Below are 26,924 nucleotides of genomic sequence, written 5' to 3'. Positions count from 1 at the left end.
GAATGTGAAGTAAATGTGTTAAAGTAGGCAAGGTGTCTAATGGGCCTCAGCAAGTGTTAGTTAGTGGGATATCAGAGGCATCATTAGGTTCATTACAGTATCATAAGAATATGCAAGCAAATCCACTGCTACTCAGGCCAGAGTCCTAGTAATGATCCTCACAATGACAAAGTGAGGCATTATAATGGAATAGGATTCCAACTTAGAGTCAGAAGTCAGAAGCCCTGGATTTCCAGTTCTATTTCTAAGTAGTTGATACTATTGGCATCTCCAACCTGAACAACTACAAATAATCTAACTCTTCCTCTTACCCTCTTAATACTCTCTCTTTCTGTTTATGCCCTTTGATCATCTCCTCTAGAAGGAAGGTTCTTTTAAAACATAAATCAATTTAATGGGAAAAGAGTTTCAATTTGACAATATGAGAAGGGTTCTGGAGATGGGTAAGTGGTAATGATGGCTGTACAATAATATACTTAACTATTTAACTGTACAAATATGTATCTTACTGCAATTTAAAAATTCCTTAATTCAAAAATAAAAGACATATATCATATCAGGACACTCTTCTGCTTAAAACCTAGTAGAAATAAAATCCACATTTATTTTCAAGGCCTAGAAAACTCATGGCAATCTGGTCTTCTTTTGCTCTCCCTCTTCTCCCTTTTTGTCACTGCATAGAAATGTGATGGAAATAAAACTTGATGCCTAATCATGTTTCAAGAAGCTCTCAATGGGCTCTCCCCATTTCTGTCTCCAATTCCATTTCATGTCTTCCCCCTTTTATCCATCAAGTTTCTGCCACACCAACTTCTCTGTTTCATGAGTTTTCTCCATCTTGATTCCCCCTACACCTGATTGCCTTTGCATTTGTTTATTTCTGTCTTCCTAGACCCCTTGTCTACAGCCCTTCACTGGTTCGTTTTTATCATTCAGGTCTCAGGCCAGAAGAATCGTGCTCTGACCCCAGCCTGGGGCAGACCTTCTCTCCCTTCTCCTTTCAGGTCTCTTTGAACATAGGTGGGTAAAGTTTAAGGCCCAGGGCAGAAATGGTATAGCTCCAATTTAGCAATGTCTTCCATGGAAATGTTCCTGGTTTGGGACCTTCTGATTCACTCTCATTCATTCTGTTTCACTCTCCACAGTATCTTAGTTGTCCCAGTAGGATTACACTGTCTCCCTCTCCATCTGTGACAAAAGACCACTTCCTTCTGCTTTCCTGAACAGTGTACACCCCAAAAGGCATTCTCCTGGCCTCACTGAAATAGGACTTCCTTGTGGAAGCCTCTCCATTCAGCCAGGACTAAGCAGGGCTCTCCTTCCTCTCTTCATGGCTTTGCCAGTTCTACACTTACATCCCACTCACTGTCATTATCCTAATCTGCTTTTCCCTATAGGATACTAAACTTCCTGAAGGGGGTTTGCTTCCTCTATCACTTTCAGCTCTGAATTATCTATATAACCTTAGCCCCAACACCTTCAAAAAGTAAGACTCAGAAAAGATTTACTGAGTAAATAAATGATCTCAGTCTGACCTGACCTCCAGGTAAGTAGCTCCAGATTCCAAGTTGGTGACATCCCCACTGTGGAGACTACTCCTTGTGGGCAAAGAGAATCCAGATGAATTAAAATTGAGGCTTGCCCTGAAGCACCTCTCTCTGGGCAAATGGTGGCTATTGTGACTTTTAAAAGATTACGTGACTGCTTATGCTAATGATTCTCAAGGTGAGGTCCCCACACCAGTAGTGTCAATGTTACCTAAGTTCGTATGAGAAATGCAGAATCCTGTGCCTCACCTCTGACTGACCAAGGGGGTAGCTATCTGTTTTAACTTCTTAGGGATTCTGATGACTGCTCAAGTTTGAAAACCACCAATTTGAGCAATTTTTAGGTCTCTTAAGCTGTTGTAGCCCTAAAGAGTGGTCCCTTTATCTGAATGTTTCATATAAGATTATTCCTTCTGTGATTACCTATTTCTCCAAATGGATAACTACCTCATGCAATTTCAGGGAATTCCTGTAGGGTTTCTCTTTTTTCTTTTAACTTTACACTCAAGTTATCATCTTTTCTCCTTCTTCATGCAAAGTGCCAACAAGATTTCAACACAGAACACAGTGTCCTCACTGTCTTATGAACAATCCTAGCCTTTGGATGTTTAGGGGATGTTTAGAGGATCTCTACAAGAATTATGAGCCAGGGAGCAAAGAGCTGGGCTCATCAAGAGAGAGGTGCTGTATGCAGTGCCCTCAGCAGAAAGACAAGGAACAACAGGATGGACAAAGGCTGTAGGAAAGACAGGATTTTCTCAATTTCATGCCCAGTAGGCTTGTAATTACATCATAAGCGATTGGCAAATTGTGATTTCCAGACCAGCAACAGCAGCATCACTAAGGAACTTGTTAGACCTACAAGTTCTCATGTGCCACCCCAGACCCTCTGAGGCAGAAACTGTGAGGATGGAGCCCAGCAGGCTCATTTGAAGGAGCCCTGAAGATGACACTGACATGTGCTCAACTTGAAAAACTCCTAGCATGGACTCTCGCTTAAGACCACCAGATTTGAAGCCTGGCTTTGTGAAATTAGACAAATTACTAAACACTTTTGTGTATTGGTTTCCTCATCTACAAAATGAGGATGATAATACAGCCTACCTCAAAAGTTTTTTAGAATGTCAAAACTGAATACTGTATAAATCCCTATATTAGCCTTGGGCCATGTAAGAGTTTAATATAAAGCAATATCTTCTCCTCTTCCTCCTCTCCTTCCTCCTCCTCTTCTTTTACTGCTACTGTTTCATTATTATTGTCATCACCATCATTGTCATCATCATTAGCAGCAGCAGCATTTGCAAAGAGTTTGAAACAGCATCACCAGATCCAAGGTTCCCAGGTGGCCAATCAGTGGCTCCCGTGCCTTCCCTAGAAAAAGAGGGAGGAGGGATGATGGGTAGCTCAAACTCCAGCACAACTGCTAGGGCTTCTGTCTCAAAGCAGTCTGCCAAGGTATAGGAGGTTACTCAGCACTGGCTGTGATTCTGCCAGGAGACAGTAATGGGCCATTTGGTTTCTGAGCCAAAGCAGCATATCTTGCACCTGAAAGGAACATTTTCCAAAAAAAAAAAAAAAAAATGAACAATGGCAAATATCAGACTCTGCACATGAACTTGATAACATCTCCTCTGGGAGAACACATTACTTACAAGACTAAAAGCAAAAGGGGGAGTAGTGAAGGTGAGAGATTCAACCCTTGAAGCTGTCACTCACACTTTCTGCACACTCCTCCATGTGACAACCTTAGTGTATTATGGCCAGTTTACTGAGCCAACACTCCTAGGCTTATGTTTCATGTAATATCAACAGAGAATATAACATGAATTGCACAAACCTTACTATAAAATGCAGATTCTGCCTCCAATTACATCCAGCTTCTATTCCCAACAGTAACTGGAGCTTGGGAGCTTCTCGTAAATTTCCTTAATTTAACAGTTTGAGGTCTTCATTGACCTGCTGAGGAATTGCTTCTGAACCTGAATATAGGCTTGCAGCTTCTCAAATGCCTAGGCTTCACTTAATATTTTCTTCATTATATTTGTACCATAGATATGCCCCTCTGAGATCACTGACTTCTTCTTTTATTGTCCCTTTAATTGTCTTTTATCACAGAACAAAGAAACAGCCAATAATGCAAAGGGCAGAGGCACTGGGTGAAGCAGACAGGCCAAACAAGGTTGCTCAATATTAGCAATACAGGGGAGTATTTCACAGGGACTGAGAGAAATTAGAGACGTGCAGGACCACATGCTTATAAATCATGGGGAAGCTTAGAAAAATTCAAAGCACTGCTTCATTGAGAAATACAGAATGTAAAATACAGCTATTTCATGACTGAGAAGCTCTGAAAGCTGTAAGGATGGAGAGAAACCCAGAGGTGATAGCACACAGAAAATTAGATACTGGTTTGCAGCACAGTATTATGTCATTGTTTAGGAGGGGAAAAAAAGCCATTTTTTAAATGAGAAGAAGAGTCCTCAGACACCAGGGTTGGGGCAGCACTCTGGCTGGCTGCTTCATTACCTGCGGAGTTACTCAGAGAAAAACTGGAGAGTGTCCAGAGAGGAGCAGTGCAAACAGAGATTGGCAAACAGGAAGACAAGAGGAAACCGCACAGGTGAAAATGAGCAGAGGATGATATTAGGAAACTCCTGTCAACAGAGAGGGTATATGTAGCCTTCAATGATGCTATCTAAATTAACACCACATAAGTGTAATTAAGGAATTCATGATGTGAGCTGAAATCCTGGTAGCCCTGGACCATAAATATTTCACTGAGGTGCAGGTAAGTAGCAGCCCTTGCAGGTCCTGCTCCCTTTGTCTGTGATGCTCTTGCCCTTAAACTTGTCATGACCAGCTCCTTCAGTAATCCAGGTTCTAGCTCAGATACCACCTGCTCAGAGAGGATTTGACCTCTCTGGAAGATCATCTTCTCCCTCCACCTAGGGGAGCCACCCTTACCTTACTGGATCTCATGGAGTAATGTGAAATTATCTTCTTCCCCAGATTCTTTGTTAACTTAATGTCTCTAGATCTCTTGCAAGGCTGTTTGTCCCATAAGATAAAAAACCTTGTCTGTTATATTCATCACTAGATTCCCAATACTAATTATCTCAATGACTGTTCATGCAGAAAAAATAGTTAAAATATGCCAGAAGCTTTTCTGAGTGCATTAACTTATTTAGTTCACACAACAACCTAGATGTTTTATCTCTACTTTTTCAGAAGAAGAAACTTCAGGCTTAGGGGATGACTTCTCAAGAGTTTCATAGCTGAGGGCACTGAGGTTGGAAACTGTATCTACTAGGCTAACTTTAGTATCCATACTTTTTTTTTTTTTTTGGTAACAAGGATCAAACTAGGGACCTTGCGCTTGCGAGGCAGGTGCCGGGACCACTGAGCTAAATCCCCGGCCCCAGTATCCATACTTTTAATCAACACACTATTCTGCACTTCTGGGAATGTTCAGTAAATATTCATGGAATAAACGAAGAATTAATTCATAATCAATGAGGCTCATCCTCAGTGAATGAGGATTTGAGTCCAGAATACCTGCAATCATAAGCAACAAGAAATGTATTGAAGTTTTGCTAGCTCTGTTCAGGACAATTCCTGAGCACCAGCCTTCAGGAATCATCCAGCTGTCAAGACCCAGCTGCAGAAGGGATCCCATGCTGACTACCTGTGTGATGCTGAAGAGGGTCTCCATGCCCTGGGCGGCCAGGAAGGCCTCCCTGCCAGACCAGATGGTGGTGATGCACTTGAGGCACAGCAGGAGCCCCCGGCGGATCAGCACATAGGTGTTGGTTGTGTCATGGGTGTGCCAGTTCTGATGCAGCCTGAGCAAGCTGGTGACATAGCCTCTGTTCACTGCCCTCCGGCTGTTCGACCCTGAAGACAAAGAGAACAAGCCATGTCAATCACAGGCTCCCCAGGGCACACCTGTCTCAGAGTGTCTCCTACAAAGTATTTGTAAATTATAAAGAGAATAGTAAGTAACTGTCCAGTATATAATACTAGCAGATGTCATCTTAACAAATGGATCGAAGTCAGCATCACTAGTAATGGGACAGTTGCAATGTGTCCCCAAAAAGATATACTGAGAAAGACATAGCATCATTTCCATGGTATTCTTGCCAAAAATGCATAACCTGAATAAAATTATAAGGCAAATCAGCAAACCTAAAGTGAGGGGTACGCTACAAAATATCTCACCTATATTCTTCACAAATGTCAAGGTCATAAAAGGCAAGGAAAAAAGACAGGAATTGGGGCTAAAGAGACTAAAAGACATAACACCTAAGTACAATATATAATTATAACTTAGTGCCATGCCAGAAAACAAATTTTCCTCTTGCTATAAAAGGCATTCGTGGGACAACTGCTAAAATTTGAATAAGGTCTGCAGATTAGCTTCTAATATTGTGTCAATGTTTATCTTCAGATTTTGATAAGCTATGGTTATGTAAAAAATGCCTTTGTTTTGAGAAAATTTGAAATAGGAGTATGTGAATATGTGTAAATTATTATCTGGGAAAAAAATAAGTGTTGGGGAAGGGGACAGAGACACAGACATAGAGAGATTACCCTTAGATTCCTACTCTTCTTCCCCGAATCTCAATAGATCTAGAGATCCACTGAGCAAACAAGGCTCAGGGAAGAAGATTGAGTGAGACACAACATCTGAAAGGCTGTTGTGTTCAGATGTGTTGCTGTCTGTGGAGTTCCTTGCAACACTCCGCAGGTTGATATCTGCTCTACTTGACACGGGAGGCTGAAGCCTCCTAACTCTGAGGAGTCCAAACATCTTGAAAACAGGATGTTTTGCCAGTTTGAGCACAGTTAGACCTTACTAGAAAAACAAGAAAGCACCGAAGAGGACAATCAGATAAAAGTGAATTATTCAGCCAAACTGTCACCATGCCTTGCCTGCCTGCCTTCCTACCTGAAACAAACATCTGCACTCAGCAAAACTCTATGCCTTTGTTATTCCTCAATATATCTGAGGGTTTGAATCAGTTCACTTCAATCCATCTGAGTGAAGAACCCCGGCTCCCCGACAAATACATTTTGTCACTAGGGTCTTTATTCCACTCTCTAACAGGGTTTGCTGACCTGAACCCAGCAGGTGTCACAATTTTGTTTAATATACTTTCTGCCTCAGCATTCATTTGCCTAACTTAAATTCCTTGAAATCCTTTGTACACCATGGCCTTTGGCCTTATGGAAACTTCTGCTCCCCAGGTGTTGTTGAGATATGACCTACTCACTCCTCGACCCACAGACCAAAGCCCAGCCCATTTCACAGCCACCAGCCAGGATGGAATCTAATGGCCAACGTCAGAGTCAGTAAATAAGTCCTCACTTCATGAATGTTAATTTAAACTAGCCAACCCACAACCACTATAGGGAAAACCCAAGGACCTGAACAAAGGCCTGGTCTCATGTGATCTCTTTCTCTCCATCTTTGGTTAAACCCCTGTTGGAATTTCATGAACTTTCATGGGCACCCTCTTCTCTCTAGAATCTGTGAGTATAAAGTACATCAGTTTGTGCTGCTCCCTCTGAGCCTCACCTGACACATCACCCTGGATAGCAGTCTCCTACAGAGTGGCTGTCCTGGCTTATGACCAAATAAGACCAAATTAGAAAAAAATCACAACAGAATGAATTGGCTCAGGCCAGGAAAGGAAGTCTCCACAGATCATGCTACTCAACAAGAGGATGGACTCCACTGAAAATATGTGGGGAGAGGTCAGGAGTCCACCCAGTGGGATCTCATACGGAACTTCTTTATATCTGATGAGAAGTCATAACCAAGAGCTTTCAGGGTCCCCTTGACATCTTGAACACCATGATCTCCCTGTGTCACACTAATATTCCTGGTGGAGGCCTCCCGTGAAACTCTATCTTAGGGATCTAATTTTTTAAAGATGTGGTTTAAATTATCTTTGAAGAAATATAGAGCAAGAACTGCCCAAGATACCTATTGCTCAGATTCACCTCCCTGAATGACTGGCCAGTTCAGACCTATCCAACAGGTCACCTGGACTCACACAAACTGAGTGCACTTTAGGGCTCCAACTGGCTAAGTTTGGACATAAATACCCAGATCTTTCAGCTCTGCTGTCTCAGTGCTCCATTTCTCCATTATCCAAACCATTCACATTTATGAGACAATTTGAGTTTCTGGTACCATGTGTGTGAGAGAGGAGCCCTGAGCTATAATCAGATAAGCAAAATTTCACCTCAAAGTCAGATTTGCTCTTAAGACTATGTAAGTGTACATGAGTGGAAAAAAAACACATAGAAATTCAATGTTTTATTCCAGAGGGATTTTCACATAATATTAATGAAATATTTTTTGCTTGTTTATAAAATTCTAAGTTGTCGAGCCTCACTGAGCTCCTCTGAAATTTCTGACCCATTGTGTAGCTGATTTTTATACACTATTTCTTCTTACAATATTCCATTCAGCCATGACCCTGAACTGAGAGTGATGAGCTTTATGCACTCAGTGATGTGTTTGTGGAAGGCTTAAATTGCCTTCATTACCTCCTTTAATGAATTATTCTTCTGTATCAAAAATATTTCTCTTCTTGGCTGGTCCCAGCTACAAAGCACTAGAATTCTTTACTGTCTAAATGATGTTCCAACCTATCCAATATCTGATGCTTAAAAGAAAATTGAGGATTAAGTAGGAGGCATTAAAGGAAAGTATCAGCTGCTGAAAAGGAGCCACAAAGGCAAATATGATGCCCAAGGGCCCTGTGGGAAGTGCAAGTTAAGGACTTTTGTCTTTTATCTATTTTAAGGATATGAGAATGACAATGTGTTATCCTAATGACCATCCATTACACTCTCTCTCTCTCTTTTTGGGGGGATGAGGAAAAGGGGGTAATGAAAAAATAATCTATAATTGTCTGAGAAAAAATCCCTTATCAAATCCCAATGATTTTATTCATGACTTTCCTGTTAATCCCCACCAAGCTGACATGTTTACTAACATCTGAAATTGCTAAACCCCCTTCCTCCCTGACCCCACATCAGTCAATCCTCCTCTGCAAACGGCTCGGGAAGTTGTGTAAAAGTCAATACAGATCTAACACCAGCCAAGAAGAGATGCATCAAACTGAGAAGGAGCAAATGTGGAGAATGAAATGAGGGTTGCTGTGATCGGCAACCTAGCGGAGTTCTGGAAGACTTGAGAAGAAAACACTGCTTCTCAGAGCAAGGGAAATATCAAGGTGAAAACGTGAGTTTTGGAATCCTGTTATGGGGGAGCTCAGAGTTTGCGGGGAGCTCCAGGTACCCTAGCCCTCTTCAGAACAGGCCCGCTCCTCAGTAATCACGCTATGTAAATGGCTTCTTCCTAAAACTTCTTGGGGAAATTTTTTTCCTAAGTAGATTGGTATTTTCTAACCTGTTTGAAAGCTGGAGTAGGATGGGTTCCCCGGGCCTCTAATTTTAACTATTCATCCCTAACACCTACCCCACCTCATAGCACTCTCCCTGCTTCCTGGGGACCCCTAAGCCTCACCTAGCACTCACTGCCAGCCTCCTCCGAAAGTCTTTGATCTGCTTTCCTCTGCAAATCCATGAATAACAGGGAATTTATTTTTTCTTCACCTCCAGTTCAGCCTTTCCTATATGTCTTCTCTCCCCAGGTTATGTCCTCTGAGGGCCTTATATGTAGCTAATTCCAAATCTGAAATGTGGTCTAGTGATAGCCTAATTTTAACCACAAGTATTTCTAACTGAAGTTCAAATTTTCTTCTTTCAAGCCTTCCCTGTGGATGCAGATTTTTATACTAGGTAAAAAGAAAAACAAATTTTTAAAATGACCGGAAGGGTATGTGCCAATATATCAATAGCACTTAATGGAGGAGGTGAGTATTGATTTTATCTGCTTGTTTAGATTTCTACAATTTTTATTTCCTGCATATTCTACAAGACACCTTCATAATCAAGCAGGAAGTAGGGGTGTGATCCTATGACTGCAGTTACAAATTAGTAGCCCATAGACTTGTGGCCCCTAGACTTTTGGCTGTGCCTTTTGTTAGTGTTTATGCACAAGGACTGGGTGATCAGCTCCACAGGTTACTATAGCAACTAACTCAATTTTTTTGTCTTCCCCCATCTCCTTCAAAAGCGAATTACCTGCCTACCCCCTGAAGGCACTGGAGAACAGAACTATCTTTATAGAGATACAGTATTTGTCTTCTAAATAGGAAAGCCAGAAACCCTTCAAAACTCAAAGGAGTGAATTTCTCCTGGGGAACTTGAGGCACAGTGACAGCTGGTGGGGAGAAATACTTGTTCTCACAGATTTTTATACCAGTGATTAGCCACTATGCCCATTTTATTTGGCAAAACTAAAGAAGTTGTCATCACTGCAATTCATTTCCCATAACTGGAAATTGCATCATTCCTTTTAGGGTGAAATGATGACCTTCAGCAGAGGAAATGTGGGACCCTGCAGCAGAGGAATGGATGGACACAAATAGCCCCACTTCAGGCACAAGGCATACAAATTAGAGTGGACCTCTACAGTGATCTTCACCAACAGCATGGACGCTGCCCTGCTCTGCTGGGCCTGATCCGTGGACAGACCCCTTAGCTTTCTGCCAGCTGCCTTTCTGAAATCTTGCCCAGGGCCAGGGGCTCTACTACACTCTACCTTGAACATGGTACTTCACACCCCTATTACTCAATCTTGTATCTGCAAATACAAAATTCACATCTTCTTCATGGGCCTCATGAGAGGATTAAATGAGATAATGCATAGAAAGCTCAGTGCCTAGTGCAAAATAAGCACTCAATACCTGTTGCCCATGAAAATTATCTTCCTTCAGATCAGCACCATCTGTTTATGATTCCAGTATCCTCTGTATTATTATGCACCGCAAAATGCCACACACTCGGGACAGGAACAAATTCCTTTTGCAGCCTCATGCAAGAACAGGAGCTGCAGGATTCTGTAACTATTGATTGGAACTTTGGCTTTACCATTGACTAGTTATGTCACTTTGATGAAATTACTTAGAGATATAGTTTGAGTAGGGCCCCTCCAAAATTCAGGTGCTACCGATAGCATTAATAGGTTGAGCCTATAAGAGTTGGTTTGGCCACAAAGGCTCCTCCTCACCAAAAGGATTAGGCCTTTATACAGGAGGCTTCAGCAAGCTTGCCCTGTTGCCTTCTGCCGTGTGAAAGCAGAGGTGGCTCTCCACAGACATCAGATTCCAACACCTTGATCTTGGACATCCTAACTAGAACTACGAGAAAATAAAATGATATTTCTGGACAAGGTAACCTTCTGCCAAGGCTTCTAAATCATATTACAAGAACAAGGAACTGCCTATGTTCCCATCATGATGCCAGTTGCTACAACTGTGAGTGTTTATTTACTGAATGCGCCCTATGTACCTAGCACCAGGCTGTATTATTTTACATGGATCATCTCATTTGTCTCATAGAAGTGCTCTGAGATAAGCATTATTTTTCTCTTTTACAGATGAAGATGCACAGACCAAGAGAAGTTAAACAGCTTATTTAAGTCCACAGAGCTTATAAAACTACAACTCGAGGATTCAGATAGAATCCTCCATCTGACTTCAAAGCTTACATCCCATCTTATCCCCAAAGCCCTTGAAGCCAGTTAGCATAGTTCATGTTTTTCTGCATCCAGATACACACACTTAACTCTTACCACTAAAACCAGCTTGCAAAAGATTTCTGAAAGGCTTATGGAGATAAAACTAGCAAAATAGACACAGCCTGGGGGTCTTGGCATGAGTGCCTTTCAGACAACCCTTTTCTCCATCTCCCTTGCTTCTTCCCAGTACCCCAAATTGTGGTGAGATGTGGATTTTTAGTAGGAAACTCAGAAGGTTTGGACTCGAATAAATGGCCTATGATCTTTCGGGTCACAAGAGGCCACATGTGGGGCCTTGTGAACATCCAGCCAGTGATTCTGGGAGGCCAGCCCAGAAGTCAGGCCCGGAGAGAGGACAGAGCAAGTCATCTGTCACCCCTCTGCCTCCCCTAGCAGCTGCTGCAGTGGCTCCTACTCAGAGGAGGAGCAGTGGAGCTGAGAGATACATACTGAAACATAACTAATGTTAATGTCATCCAAAATGGAAATTATACCCAATTATCATTAGCTTGAATAAGAATAACGATACTCAATTAGTTTACAGGTATTTTTTTTCTCTTTGTAAAGTAGATACATTTCAGTAAACTTGGCTATAAAGTAAACACTGCCTTTGAGCAAATCTTGTTTTCCCATTGACTGCCTTTATAAAATTAAAAATGCTTTTTCCCCAAGCTCCAGAAATAGTGGCTGAGTAAGAGATTACACCTCATAGTATGGTTTTAAATCGAGACTCATCTACTTGTTTTTAAATCAACGGCATCTAGGAACTTCCGCAGACATATTCCCAAACCAGAGGAATTTCTCTACTCTCATGAAAGCCTTAGGATCCACACATCCTGCTCTTCCTCCTGCCTTTGAGGGTACACTATTTAGTGCAAGGTCTGAGACAGCAATGCTACACTTACAAAGGGAATGGCTCAATACCCCTGCAGTTCAATATTCTGCATCCCATACAGTGAATCAATCTTGTGTCATATTTTATTCATTCTAAGGCAATTTTTTCCCAGAATTAAGGAGGTTTTACCAATGATGGTGTTTCCCTCTTAGTGGCACATTGAAATCAGTGCATTTTACAGCTGGTATCTTGGGTAAAAGGATATATAATTAGTTTTTCAATATTGGTACTTTGAAAATCCTCTAAAATGAGCTGATTCTTAGCAATAAGTATCCTCTCAGAAGGTTTGTACTGTATATGCAAATAAAGAGAGGCCTTTGTCCTGAAAGTCAGATTTTGCTGCTACTAACAGTAAATTACAGACTGAAACCATGCTCACACACCCAAACCCAAGGCGCCACCATTCATCCATTCAACAACAGACATTTTTTTAGACTCCATGATGTGCCAATGTGTGCCAGGCAGTGGCACAGGCACTGAGGATACAGCAGAAAACAAATCAAAGTCTCAACTCTTATGAGGCTTGCATGTGGCAGCCATGAAGATGTTGGGAGATACAGAGAGTAAGCAGGCACACCACAAAGAAAAATAAACAAGGTAATTTCAGACAGTGACAAGTGCAAATACAACAGTGATGCTGAAGTGACTAAGTGGGGTGGCTGGTTGAGACTAGGTGATCAGGGAAGACCTTTGCAGATGAGGCACTGGAGCTGAAACTTGAGAGACCAAAAGCAGAAAATGAAAGCCAGGAAATTCTTGAAATCGAGAGGGCACAGTAAATGAAAACATCAAAAGTTAGAGAGTGCAAATAATAAAAAGTCCAGGAGCAAAACCCTGGTCTCATAAGTGAGGCAAAAGCAGTAGAAGACAACTGGAAAAGCAGTCAGGGTTCAGAATGGGCACCTCAACTCTTTGAGATCTATCCCGGGGGTAAGTTGTGCAAAGTGAGGGAACACATAAGACCCAGATTTTCTCACTCTCTTGCTCTTATTTGTTTTGGCATTTGTGCAAGAAACCCCTTTGGAATGATTGTTTTTGCCTAGAAATGTGTATAGGAGTTTTCTTTTGTTTTGAGCCTAGACTCTTGGTAGAGGAAGAAGCAAAAACTCAAGAAAAGTCACTGTTTCTTCTGGATCCCTAAAAATGCCTTCTGCTGGGTTTTACTCTGCTGTTTCCACTGTCAACTCATCAGAGAATGACACTTAAAGAAGAAAGCTAGGATTTACACCAGGAAGGAGAAACACAGACACATCTCCACCTGCCTTACGCTGTCAATTGATATGTGAGGCACCTGTCTGTCATGGCACCACCTGACTGAGGCCAGACTGCAGCCAGGCAATCTGGGCTGCAGGAAAACAAATCTGTATGGTATTGAAAACTCTGCATCTGAATTAGTCCATACTGTACACTGCCTCCAAGCCCCGAGAGTGCAAGAAGGAGGCAAGGAGCAAAAGCTTCTGCACCCTTAGCCTGCTGGCCTTGGCCTTATGTCATCTAAGAGCACATCACTAGGAAATCCCAGAACCTTGAACCTCGTACATGCACCTTGCACCTTGACTCTTATAGCTCTTGATTTTTCCATGCTCTTTCCTATCACCTTGACAACATTGGGGACAACCTGATCCTTACCACTTGGATACTTCATTCCTATTCAAAAATTGTAATGCCTCTGGAAATCCAGAAGGCTAGGTGCCAAGAGCGGTCTGGGGTTCTATGTGTCTTGCTCTATTAAGAAAGGAGTTGCCATCCTGTGTGCCCTGGGAAAGGGGCTAAGGAAGAGGTTGAGAGAGGTCTGTAGCCCTCACCATCACCAGAGCAGGTTCACTGTCATCATTTATATGTAGTGACTCTGCAAAGGATATTATTAAAAAGTAAACAATTTATTTCTTTTTTAAAATGGTTGGGGAGCTTGCAAACCTGCTGGAATGAAATGAAGAGATAGATTTTCAGCTCAATACATCAAGTCCAAATTACACAGCCATGGGAAGGTGAGCCAGCCATGCTGAACCTTTGTAGCCTCTCTCTACAACACTGTTTCTTCAGTCTCACACTAAAGACATTTGGCCCTGTATATAATTTGTTGTGAGGGTGTCCTGGACACTGTAGGAAGTTTAACAACAGCCTGGCCTCTACTCAGTAGATGCCAGAAGCACCTCTGCCACAGATGGGACAACCAAAAATGTCCCCAGATCTTGCTAAATAATTCCTTAGAGACAAAATTACTTGTGATGAGAAAAAAACACAGCAATAGAATAGTTAAATATTTGTCTATATTACAGGACTATGGTGGAGACTGAATAGACAATATATGGGAAGGTGCTTTGTAACCTGCTATTTTTAGAAGTCTGAAGGAAACACCTGATGTACTTCTTGACACAAATAAATAATTGTCCAGTCAAACCTGAATGCAATAAGGAAGCCACTGTGTACCTTCAGAGCAAAGAGATGTTTATCTTTTTGTCTATCTCTTTAAATCTTTGTGATACTTTGTCAATCCATAGACAGTCATCAATTATGCCAGGATGATACAAATTCTAAAGTGTAAGGTTTACTACTCAGCAGCCCTGAGAGTTAACCTTTGACTTCCTAGAATTAAAACAAAATAAGTGCATGTGGATCAACTGAACAGAGCTGAATCTCCATATAATCGCTTATTATTTTGTTCATACAGCTAACTTCCTCTGAGTGTCCACTGTATAAAACACATTCAAGTTAATGGTTTAAGAAATAAGGATTAATGGGACAGAGTCTCTGGGGTTGTGGCTCACACAGTGTAAAATGGGTTCAGAAAACTTCCCACAGCCTGATTTTGTAAAATTTTATGGGAACACAGCCATAGCTATTCCTTTATGTACTGTGTATAGCTGCATTTGCCCACTTCAGGCAGAGTGAGTAGCTGTAACAGGAATTGTGTGGTCTATAAACCCTAAAATATTTATCATCTGGCCCTTTTTCAGAAAAGCTTCTAGGAGAAAGACAAACACTGAAAATAGCCAAGTGTCATTCAACACACAGAGGAGCTCTTATGAGGCTAATTTAAATTTCAACAGGCTGTATGTCCTTGTGTCAATTCCTGAAACACCCAGGATTTTCAAATGGTGGCAAGACTAAGGTAAGTATAAGTCTTTACAGAGATTAACTAAGATCCAGCACAATACTCCCATGCACATCACCTTGATTAGATGTTACTGATTATCTTAATTACAGATAAGACAGGTGCAGCCCAGGGTGACCAAGGAACCTTCCCCATGGTGGACACAATTTGATCCAGCACAGTTTGATGAGAGCCTGCATAGTAACCACTGTGCAAATACTGTTCTCCACTAAGGCTTGCCCTTTCAGAGTTTGTGCTTACAGCAAACACACACCACTCTCATACCTAGGCCTGAGCTTCTTTGGACACATTTACGCTGTTATCAAAAGAATGCCACTGCCCAGACCTACAGACACATAATTAGACCAAGAGAAAGACTTGGAGGCAGAACTAGGTCTTAACAGCATCACCTGAATAAAAGACAGCATCCTGTATGGATATAAGAACCAGCACTGGTTATGATCACAAGAGGATCATATTTTTTCTAGCCATAGTTTTGTGTAAAGCAGGAAAAATTCACCACTACAATCCACAAGTTCACTTAAACACAGTGTGTGCATCCCTAAACAACCTGACCAGCTTGTGAAGGTGGTTCACCACCCTGCTCGACTGCCCACCAGTATAATCCTGGAATCTGACCCTCAGCATTTAATCAAATTCAGTTCAATTGTATAATTAGGTTCGCTAGTCCCAAGAGACCCCAAAATTACTCCTCTAAGGCTTGAGGATGAACAGTGAATTCTCGATCTTTCTCTAGGTCAAACTTCACTAGCTCTTTCATAATTCTACTACATCATAAAATATGGCATATGCAGTACTTCAAACTTCTCAAAGGCAGGGTGAATCTATTTTTTTTATTATAACAACAAACAACAGACTGGGCTCTGGAAAGATCCTATGGAAATATCCTTTTCAGAAGTTTTCAAACTTAATTTCTTCTGGCCCCTCAGGAACTTTCCTGAGAGTTTCTCAGTGTCTATCCAGAGCCAAGGAAAGGGGAAAAAGCTAAGATGTCATTAATTGGAATCTCCCTCCTCTGCCCCTATTGTACTTCCCTGATATAGGTGTAATTTCCATACAGGATTTCAAGATTTTAAAAAATATCTGCTGGGGATGGTGGTGCATGCCTGTAATTCTAGCTCTTTGGAGGCTGAAGCTGGAGGATCACAGCTGGGCTACAGAGTGAATTCGAGACCATCCCAGATTGTATAACAAGACCCTGCACCCAAGAAAATAACACTTCTGCTACTAAAGAATGCTCAAATTCCTTATCTAGCATACCCCCCTCATTTAAGGAAAACCAAACTGAAATAAAGTGCAATAGCAAAAAGACTAGTTCAAGATCACAATCAAAGGGTGAACTCAACGTCCATGTTCCTGACTCCCTTTAGTGGGCAGGATTAACCTTTGAAATACAAAGATTTCCAGCTTGGATATGATCAGAACTGACCTCAACCTACAATTTTCCACTTACCATTTGTGGCAACTTGGCAAGTCATTAGCTTACCCCAAACTACATCTTTCTTGTATATAAAATGGAGATAATATAATTACTATATAAACAGTTATAATGAGAACTCAATGAAATATTGCACGCAAAGTGTCCAGCAAGTGCTGGTGCTCCATAATTATCAGCTATGATCATTCTTCCAGACCAAGTGAGGAAGATGACACGTTATTATCACAGGGTGAGAAGGAGATGAGGAGAAGTAACTATAAGATTTGCTGCTGTTAACCAGAGCCAACTCTCAAAAAGCTGCCCTGGATGCTCCCAGCCCTCTGTAAATTCCACTCAATCATGCTAACAGCACTGGGAATGCAACAAATTCCATTGGCTGTTCTAACCCCAGGCTCCACTCACCCTGCCTCCTCCCAACTCCCTTAAATAATGGCTAAGCAAATACCTCTGAGACCATCTTCAGCTAATTTCCTTCAAGAAATGCAAGCTGCTAACGCTGGGAAGCACAGATAGTGTGGAATAGCAAATATGGCCAAAATTAGATTAAAATAACCTCCCAATAAACAAATTACTCACCAAAAATAAATATTGGACTGGAAGAGCCAAGATAACTAAAAGAATAGCACCACCACATGGCAGAAATAGGAACTACACATGCTGCTGTCTGCAACCCAGTCCTCCCTAGTCAGCCCACTCAATCTACTGGGTTAGTCAGAGGGGGAGGAGAAGGGACACAATGGGGCATAGGTTACATCCTTTTAGTATAAACTTCTTAAAATCGCTTGTGCACTTACGCAAAAGACATAAATATTTGGCAGGGAGGACTGAACTCTGAGCCAAGAACAAAAAAGAAACGATTTGTGATATGACATAATGGGAGTCTGTAATCTTTCCTGTTCCTGCTCCTTCCTCCTCCTCACCCCGTCATTCATCAGCCTGGCCTGACGCTCAGCTTCACAGCAAATACTGGCTCCTCACAGAGCCATGATGATGTTTGGGTATCTTTTGCTGTTCCTCTCAAATCTTACACAGAGTCTGTGAAATGCTCTCTTCTAACCTAAATGACAGATAACCCCTTCCAACAGAATCTTTCTAATACTTAGACAGTATTGTTTAGCTTCCTTGCAACATTTGGTCATGTCTTCTTTGGGCTAAATAAACGTAGTCTCTTCTTGGTACAGCACAAGGCAGAGCCCCAAGGATCTAAGGGCTGGCAGGTAAGCACTGCAGCCTACTCACTGTGAAGTGTACTTAATCTTTCCAAACTTCAGTTCCTCCACCTGTAAAATAGGATTACAATATCTCCTTGATGGGCTAAATGTATGTATAGTGCCTGACATACTAAGAACTCAATAAATGGCAGATATTTGTGTTGTCATTTCAAACCAACAGTCTGATGAATGTAGCTTGCTATGCTGCATTCATACAAAGTTGATCACAGCACTCCATCCCAGTGTGACAAATGCAAAAATCTATCAATATTATTTGAGACAGATTTTTGGTTCATCACTGAAATACACTGCAGGCTTCTTTGGAAGGTATAGTGGAAGAAGTGACATCAGATCTATACTTGTACCAGAATTTTGATTCTTTCTAGGGATGGAAATTAGGCTGCCCTCTTTCCTAAGGCACAGTGAAAGCCAATGAGGTAGGCTTAAGTCAGAAAACCAGGATCTTCCTTTAGTTAACATTAATGCGTTAGTAGCTCCTCTTGGCATAGTTCAATGTGAGGTATGACGGGTACAGTAGGGATCCCAGCACCTGTGGAGGTATGCCCAGTAAGAAAAAATATGCATGTGTATATATGTATTATATATAATATATATGTATTGTCTATAACATATAATTACATGTAATACATATAATAATTATATACAATATATAACATTATATATGCAAAAATACATGATCATCGCTTACAGCATGGTTAGTTCTTTGAAGCATAAATGTTGGCTTCTATGAAAAGGTTTGCAGGGCACCCAACACTGGGCAGAGGTAGGGTTGGGATACTAATCAAATACCCTGACAAGAGGTATTTTGGCTTTGATCTAAGATTTTGTGGCAGCCAGGCACAGAACATTCACAGTTTCAGAGATCTGAGTAGGTCATTTCCTCTCTCTGGTCCTCAGTTTCCTCCTGTGAAGATGAGAAGAGGTGAAGTAAGAGCAGTGCTCTCCTGGCTTCTCAGGAGCCCTGTTTCTGTCAATGCAGCTCCCAGGCCACCTGGGAAGAATCAAGGGGGCTAGATGGACATAGCTGGCTGCTCTCTACTCAAAAAATGCACATGCCAATTAGCTTGATTTAGCCATTCTATGGTGTGAACATATTTTAAAACATCCTGGTGTACACTGTAAATATGTACAATTTATCAAATAAAAATAAAGAAACATAAAAAACAAAACAAATGTTTGAATGTCACCACACTAGGAAATCTCAAGATCTTTTGCAGCTCTGATAGTCTGACTTGTGGCCCTCACCTGGAAACTAAAAAAAGGAAACACACTATGTGGGGAGAACTCTGGAAGGTGCCACCCTTGACAGGGCAGGTTAAAGCCCCTGAAGCTAGGAGGGCAGGTGACAGCTGGGGAGAGCATGGAACATACATTAAGTCCAACGAAGGCTGCACGGATCCACTGGTACTTGTGTATAGTCACAAGATCAGAGTCAAAAAACCTCCTCAGAGCTCCCAGGATGCCTATAAAGATCTTGCTTTGGTGTATTTCAAAAATGGCCCCTTTGACATTTTGCAGTAGAGCAACCATCTGACAAACACATCCTGCAGTCTGAATTGCTGATTGCCAGGCTACTGCCAATGACCGTGGAGAGCACAGGCTGTCTGCTCCTGATCACAGCTCTTGATGTGTCGAAGGCCCTCCCAGTTGCTGGGTGTCCATGTGATTGAGCCAGATGAAGAATTAACTAGGGATCCTCAAGAAGTCTCATCTTCCTGCCAAGCTCCCCATTAGCTCCCCTGCATCCCTCCCTTCCTCCTTTCTTCTCCACCTCCCTTCCTTTGCTAACTTGCTCTCCTTTCCCCACCCCTCTCCTCTTGCTCAAACTTTTGCAAAATTGAAGATTTCTTTAAATGCTAATCCTTAAATTGAAGGGTGGTCTGAAGTAGACTCATCATTCCTTTATTAAGATTTAAGGCCTGAATCGAAGGTTTTCTTGCTGCAAAACTATGACTTTGAAATCTAGGCAGCAAGGTTAATGCCACGACATTGTTTCAAGATTCATTCCTGGAGCCAGCACAAATCAGGCATTGCTGTCGCACCTCCTTTACATGCCACTTCCCGGGCCACAGACTTTCAAAAATGTATTTATGCCTAATTCATGTAGAAGGGAAGTTAGGGAACAAGAAAAAAAGGAAGAGGTGGAGGGGCAGTTTAAAAAGGAGAAAAGGATGAGAAAAAAGAGGTAGAGAGATACTGATAGAGGCAAGAGAAACAAAATGAATGGGGGGGGTAGGAAGCAAGAAAGACAAAGACAAAGGACAACAGACTGTACTGATTTATTGGAGAAAAAAATTACCTGCAATAGAAATAGCACTATTTCTTAATCAAAGCTTTATTATATTTTGGTAATAAAAAGTTAAGTGGTTTGGAAAGAAAGAAGCACAAAAGAGCCAAGCTATCAGTACAGGGAAATTTAGGGTAGGATTTGAGCATGTGTAAGTGGAGAGAACAGGATTGATCCTAGGAAAGGTGTGGGATTAGACCATTCTAATCCAAAACAGATACAGAAAAGATCCTTGAATGAGCAATGATGTTTCAATTTGTAGAGTCCCGAATTGCTGAGGCAATTGGAAAAGAGGCCTAGAATATCCAAGCTAATCTTGCCTTCTATGCTCAAGAAGGAAAACAGATCAGATATGTCTTATGGTTCATCTCTCGCTTCCTACCATCCATAACTCCACTGGCTGTTCATGCAGTTTCTGCTTGATAGAAGAGAGAGCCAAAGCAAACTAACGAGACCTTCCTAATGCTGTCCAGGGCTCTCTGCCTTTCTTTCTGTTACCACTGTGGCCCCGTTCCTTCAGTCCTGTTTTCTATGTCACAACTGGGAATTGACTCCAGCCAGTTACAAATTGATAGGGTTTTGTTGACCTCAGTTTCCCAACTCCATCCTAGTGTTTACTGCTACAGGAACACTGACTGCCCCCTAGGTAGTAGATATTTTGTTCTAGCTTTATTTACCCTGGGGAATGCTCTCCTTTTGCAATGTAGCTACAGATATCTACTATAATTGCTCTGACTTCTGTACTAAGGGACAAGCAAATATCAAGGCCAGAATAATCACCAGCTGAAAGAAATGTGCTTTCAGAAGCTAAAGGTTTACATAAACTTTCCAGATATCAAAGCCAGATGGTGAGGTTTTGAATATGACACAGAAACTGACTTTCTGCATTTATGTTCAACTGATCTGAATTCACTGAGGGATCCAAATTGAAAGACATTCCATGTCAGGTCTTAACTATCATGACATGTAGACACTGTAAAGCAACTAGAAACCTTCATGACATTCATATCCCCACAGCAATCCTAGCCTACCTGGAACATTGCTGTCTGCTCCCAGAACCTATTTGCCAGGCAGGACTGTGGATATGCTGATAGCACAAACATGGTAACTACCTGGTATGCCATTACTACTCCTTCCCAAATCCATGACAGACTTTGTAATTTAAACCCAGCAACAGTGACTTCAATACAGTACAATCAAGGCTAAGATGGGAAACCTTAGGGGAGAGTGAAGGAGGCTCATCCACCCAGTCTTGAAACCAGGGAAAGGATTTTTGTAGGAGGCAATGTCTGAGATAAGCTTTACAGGGAGAGCAGAAGCTAGAAATTCTAAATGCTGAGCTTCCTGCACAACATGCTCAGCTTGCTAAGCATGGCCAGTGTGTTGGAAACCTGGCTAGGTGGCTGAAGCCTGAGTCAATCTATATCTACACTGGCTATTGTCTCCTGGGCCGGTACAGCATGTCTGTTAGCAAGGCAATTAAGTGGCATGTGACTACTTTCAGAATTTTACACATCCTAAATACCTTTACTTCAGGAACCTCAACTGTAAGCTTAAGGCCAAAACAAAGTGCGTGTATAGAGGGTAAGTTGGCCTCACTCACCTCTCAGGACTCTCTCCCTGTGAATCATCAAGTTTTTCCCTGCCAAAGCTGAGCTGGGAAGACTCAAAGATGTGTGACTGGGGGGTGTTTTTATTTTTATTTGTTTATATTTATTTATTTGTAAGTTTTATTAAAGTTCACCAATTACCTACAGGCCTCAGGCTTCCTATAGAGAAATAAATATCACAATTGAAGCAGCTCTTTTCCAAGATGCCAAATTAAAATAGATGAAGAAATGGGGGAAATGAAAAAATAAGACCATTAAGATAACACATCTCCACTCCCAAGTGCATCGTGCCTTCTATTGTATTGCACAGGTGAAATTGACTCCCAACATAATTAGGGCAGGGCTATACACCAAAATCCTCACAATTGCTCCAACCCCCAGAGCAAATCTTTTTCAATCACTCTAGTAACTGAGGAAAAAGCCAACTTTTAGTATAAATTTGTTATCAACATCCACATTGTCCTAGCAATTCTCAGCACTCTACCAGCCCAAGAATGTATGAGCTGAGTTGGGAAACAAATGCAAAAATCTGCTACCTATCCAGTCCTAACCTTTTCTTTTCCTGGACAATACCACAGGAAACTGGAGTCTATTTCAACAATTCTTAAGGGCTGCTGACTAACTCAGCAGGAGCTGGGGTGTCCCCAGGGCCCCAGTGAACAACATTCCCCCTTTAAAGTCAGTTGTCTTGGTGGCATTGTGTGTGGACATGTCCACATGGAGAGATATGCACTCTCTCCTTGCAGCCATGTACATGGAACAACCGTAATATTCTCCATCTCATCCCAAAGATCCAGGACATGGCTTTGCTTCCTTTTAGGTCAGAAACGAGCCATGGAGACAAAAGAGCACCTTTCACTAAAATCACAGGAGAAAGAAATAACCACTTTTCAAAAGAGATGCTTACTGGATTTCAGCAATACTGCCAAAACTTCTGTGGCTGCCCTGGGGAAAGAGAGAGAAAAGTGAAAAGTCAATGTTCAATGGTCTTTTTTGTCAGCCCATAGATCCCACAGCCAGGGTGCTCATCTGTGCCACCTAACAGGCCCATTATTAACCAGGTAGCAGGCATTCTATTGATCCCATCACTGGCCATTAAAGAGGCAGATATGCAGGAACTGCAGAGAGTGAAGTGTCCATCTTGCAAATGGGTCCCAGAGGTCCATTCTGTTGCTGCTGGAAATCTCCCCAACCCGTTGCCCTTTGCCTCCCACCTTCACCAACTTGCCAGCACAGCATCCTTTGTCTGTTGCTCATACCATTCAGAGAGAGCTCTTGTCAGTTTCTTGATTTGTACTTAGAAACAGGTGGGAACTCTGGAGGGTAGGTTCGAAGGCAGTGGGATTTAGAGGCTTAGAAAATGCAGCAGTGCAGTGCAACCTCTTGAAACATTCATGCCCCTTATGACACACTAGAAAACGTACAACACTAGAGAGAGGGGCTGTTGCCTTACAGTAGTTATGTGGGAGATTTTCCTCCAAACGCATTGCTTTCTCCCATGAAGGAACCTCATAATTTGCAGCAAAAAGAGGCAAATGGGAATAAAAATACCTTCTGACCCACCTCCAAATGATCCTTTAAGTCATTTCCTAAACATGGGAAGGAACATAAAGACTTACTGCTATGGTTTGAATGTTTCTTCCAAAAGTTTGTGAGTTGGAAACTGAGTTCCAAAATTCAGAAGCTAATCATATTCAGAGGTTGGGTCTTTCTGAGGTAACTGAGATTAGATCAGGTCATGAAGGGAGGGCCACCATGATGGCATTAGTGGCTGTACAAAAGGAGGGAGAGAGACCTATGTAAGAAGAGGGAGCTAGCACACTTACTCTGTCTCACTATCAATATCTTCGGCCATTTTATGATGCAGGAACAAAGCTGTTATCCAATGCCAGGAAGATGCCAGGGCCATACTCCTCGATTTCCCAGTCTTTAATCCCATGAATTAAATAAACCTCTATTATTTACGAATGAATCATTCTCAGGTATTTTGCTATAGCAACAGAAAATGAACTAGGACACTTACATGGAGGTAAGAAGAAAATTTCACTAGCTTTGAGAGAAATTTGGTGTGATTTTAGGAGAATTCTGTTAGCTTTTTTAAAAAATAGATACATTATATATGACCCTCATGACTCAACCTTAAAGTGTATTTAACAGTGATCTGTTCCCACCACACCTGAGGATTGGAGAAACAGGTCCCCTCTGAGATTACACAGTCAGGTGAGCAGAACTATATCCCCAAGACCAGGAATCTCATGCCCCCCTTTACTTCCCCCACACACACTATTCCCAGAACTTCTAACTGGCACTACACTTGCCTCTGCTTGGGCAGAGAAAGATGGTTCTCTTTGTGCTGTATTATGTAATACTGAACAAGAGAGCCAGCAGTAAAAAGAAGACAAATGAATGAATAAAAAGAAAACAGAAATACAGTGCAAATTCACAGCTGGGATAACACCCCAGTCCAGGTATAACCAACACAGGCATTCATAGTGAAGGCCAGGTCAGCTTCAACTGAGGGACAACTTCATTGATTGCTCATAGCCATTTTCCTCTAAGCAACTTTCAGCTTCTGCAGTCCTACTCTTATAAGCCCATCAATATTTGGCAACAGTAGATTGTTTCTCTTTAAGAAGAAATATAATCCAGACATTGATGGGAATCCAACAGAATCTGAAAAATCCAAGTTCCACAATATATAGGGCTTAGGTGGGGCTGGGGCTGGGGCTGGGGCTGGGATAAAAAGAAAATCAGTATTTTGGGAAAAAGTAGAACAGCCAAATTAATTAAGAAAATAATTAAGAAAACAACCATGAAAACAGAAAAGAATGAGGATGCTCCAAGCGAGGCACCTATCCCATTTTTGAATCACTAGCCAGGTCTGAAATGGTTAATAAGCTGGTATTCCTGATTTGCAAGGACTTTCATCTGCAAATGGGAAGCTGACAGATGAGGTGCCCATTCACCAGCCAACAGCACAATAAATGTAAGGCTCATGAGAGACAGATCCACAGTGGGAAGCATAGGCAGTAGGCAGACTAGTTAGGAGAGCTCCCACCCAGTGCCAGGGGGAAGAGATGGGTTGAAGGGAGGCTTAGAGTCTTGCTACTTAGAGCCTCTTAGCAGGAGGCTCACATTCCCTGAAAACCAACTAGAAATGTAACATCTCAAGCCCCCCTCCTACAGTGTTGAATGAGAATTCTTATTATTCTAATATATCATTCATATGCATGTTAAAGTTTGGGAATATGAAACCCCCAGCCACAGACCAGTGCTGGTCCAAGCTCTGTTAGGAACTGGGCTGCTCAGCAAGAGGTGAGCCACACACAAGCAAAGGAAGCTTCATCTATATTTACAGCTGCTCCTCTTCCTGGCATCACTGCCTGAGCTCTGCCTCCTGTCAGATCAGCAGCAGAATTAGATTTTCAGAGGAGTGAGCACAAACCCTACTGTGAACTGCACATGTGAGGGATCTAGGTTGAGGCTCCTTAAGAGAATCTAATGTAATAATAATAGAAACAAAGTGCATAATGTAATGATAACAGAAAGAAAGTGGACAATAAATATAATGCATGTGAATCATCCCAAAACCATCCCCCTGACTCCCATCCCTAGAAAAACTATCTTCCAGGAAACCAGTCGCTGGTGCCAAAAATGTTGGAGACCACTAGTTTAGAAGACAGCATCAGTGTGGCTGGATTACTTTTAAGTTGTTGAGTGGGACTCACAAGGTGACTCCTATATCTTCCACCTCTAGAAAGTACCAAATAATATGACAATATAACATAAATATAACATGGCATTATATGACATGCTCAGTGTTACATTAGTCACATAATAGAAGCTGATTCCTAAGACAATAGAAAAATATATTTCTTTATAGGTCATAATTGGAGGATCAATGTTTAGCGTAACAAAGGACATATTTAGACCAATGATGAAGATAAGATTTGAGGCCAAAGTCTAGTATTCTAAAGAGTTCACATTCGAGGCTCTAGGTAATAAGACATCAGTATTTTTTTAATCAAGGTAATATAATGTCAAAGAAGGAAAGCTAAGGTGATTAGTAAAAGGAAGGTTGAGTAAAGAATTAACAAGATTGGATGAAAGATTAGTTATGGAGGGCAAAGGAAAACAAGGAGTCAGTGATGACCTGAAATATTCAGACTAAGTAAATAAAAGAATGAGAAAGACATGAGTATACTAAGGAGGGAAGTTGTGTTGTTTGGAGAAAATGAGATTTTTATTTGGTACATGCTTAGTCTGAGACAATAATCCCCCTATATGAAATCCACTTGAAAGTGTCCAGGATGCTATTGAAAGCATTTGTACAGAATTCTGGAGGATACCCAGACTTGGGGATACATATTTACAAATTACTGTAGTTGCAATAATCATTGTAGCCATGGTAGTAGATGCAGATGATACCTATACAGAAAGTCAATCAAGAGCAAGAGATGGGCTGGCCTAAGAAAACATCACCATCAGAGAGAAGGAAAACCCTAGAGGAAGCAAGATATGCAGTGAGAAAAGGAAGAGTAGCCTTAGGGGCTGCTCAGTTCTGAAAAATGAAAGTCCCTAGATTTTCTAGCCCAATGTTTTCCAAACACCAAATTGTTACCTAATAATGGATTGTAAAATCAATTTCATAGGTTTTGGCCAGCTCCAAAAATAATATAAAATAAAATAAAATAAAATAAAATGGAATGGAATCAGATGTACCAGAGTCATTTCACATCACAAAGACTAGCAGTGAGATAAGAAACTTATTTCAACATGCATGCATATTTATATGTGCTACTTGGGAATGTGCTGTAAATGCTTTCTTTTAGAAAAAAAAATCTTGTAAAGTTATTAGGATGTAGTACACACATAAGATCAAAACAAGAACAAATATATGTCATCAATTAATGAAACTGAAAACAGGGAGCCCCCATCTATAAATACCAAGTGTCCTATATACAGCATTATATATCATATTATAACTTTATAGGAATAACAGAAGTTAAAATTACTAGTCCTGTTTTATAAATGGCAACAATGAAGTTCACAAAGAATAAATAACCCACCCAAGGTCCAGCAGCTAGCCAGAGGCGCACTGAGATAGAAGTCTACTTCGCCTCTCTCTAAATTTAATGT

The 26,924-nt window shown here is 41.4% G+C and overlaps 1 protein-coding gene across 2 annotated transcripts in view; it reads right to left on the bottom strand.

The window, feature by feature from the left end:
- The window catches only part of Agbl1 (AGBL carboxypeptidase 1), an 832,602-nt gene that overhangs the window by 672,867 nt on the left and 132,811 nt on the right, over positions 1-26,924 (bottom strand). For both annotated transcript variants that reach the window (XM_087188360.1, XM_021264792.2), the window contains exons 6-7: positions 22,693-22,730; positions 5,233-5,441 (exon numbers count right to left, since the gene is read on the bottom strand). In XM_087188360.1, the coding sequence (XP_087044486.1) occupies positions 5,233-5,441; positions 22,693-22,730 (247 nt within the window). The remainder of the gene's footprint in view (positions 1-5,232; positions 5,442-22,692; positions 22,731-26,924) is intronic.

This window comes from Heterocephalus glaber, unplaced genomic scaffold (genome assembly GCF_053883595.1).
Source record: "Heterocephalus glaber isolate CG9 unplaced genomic scaffold, H.glaber_assembly_v1.0 deba00001531, whole genome shotgun sequence".
NCBI lineage: Eukaryota > Metazoa > Chordata > Mammalia > Rodentia > Bathyergidae > Heterocephalus > Heterocephalus glaber.
This window is presented reverse-complemented; position numbering and strand designations above follow the sequence as displayed.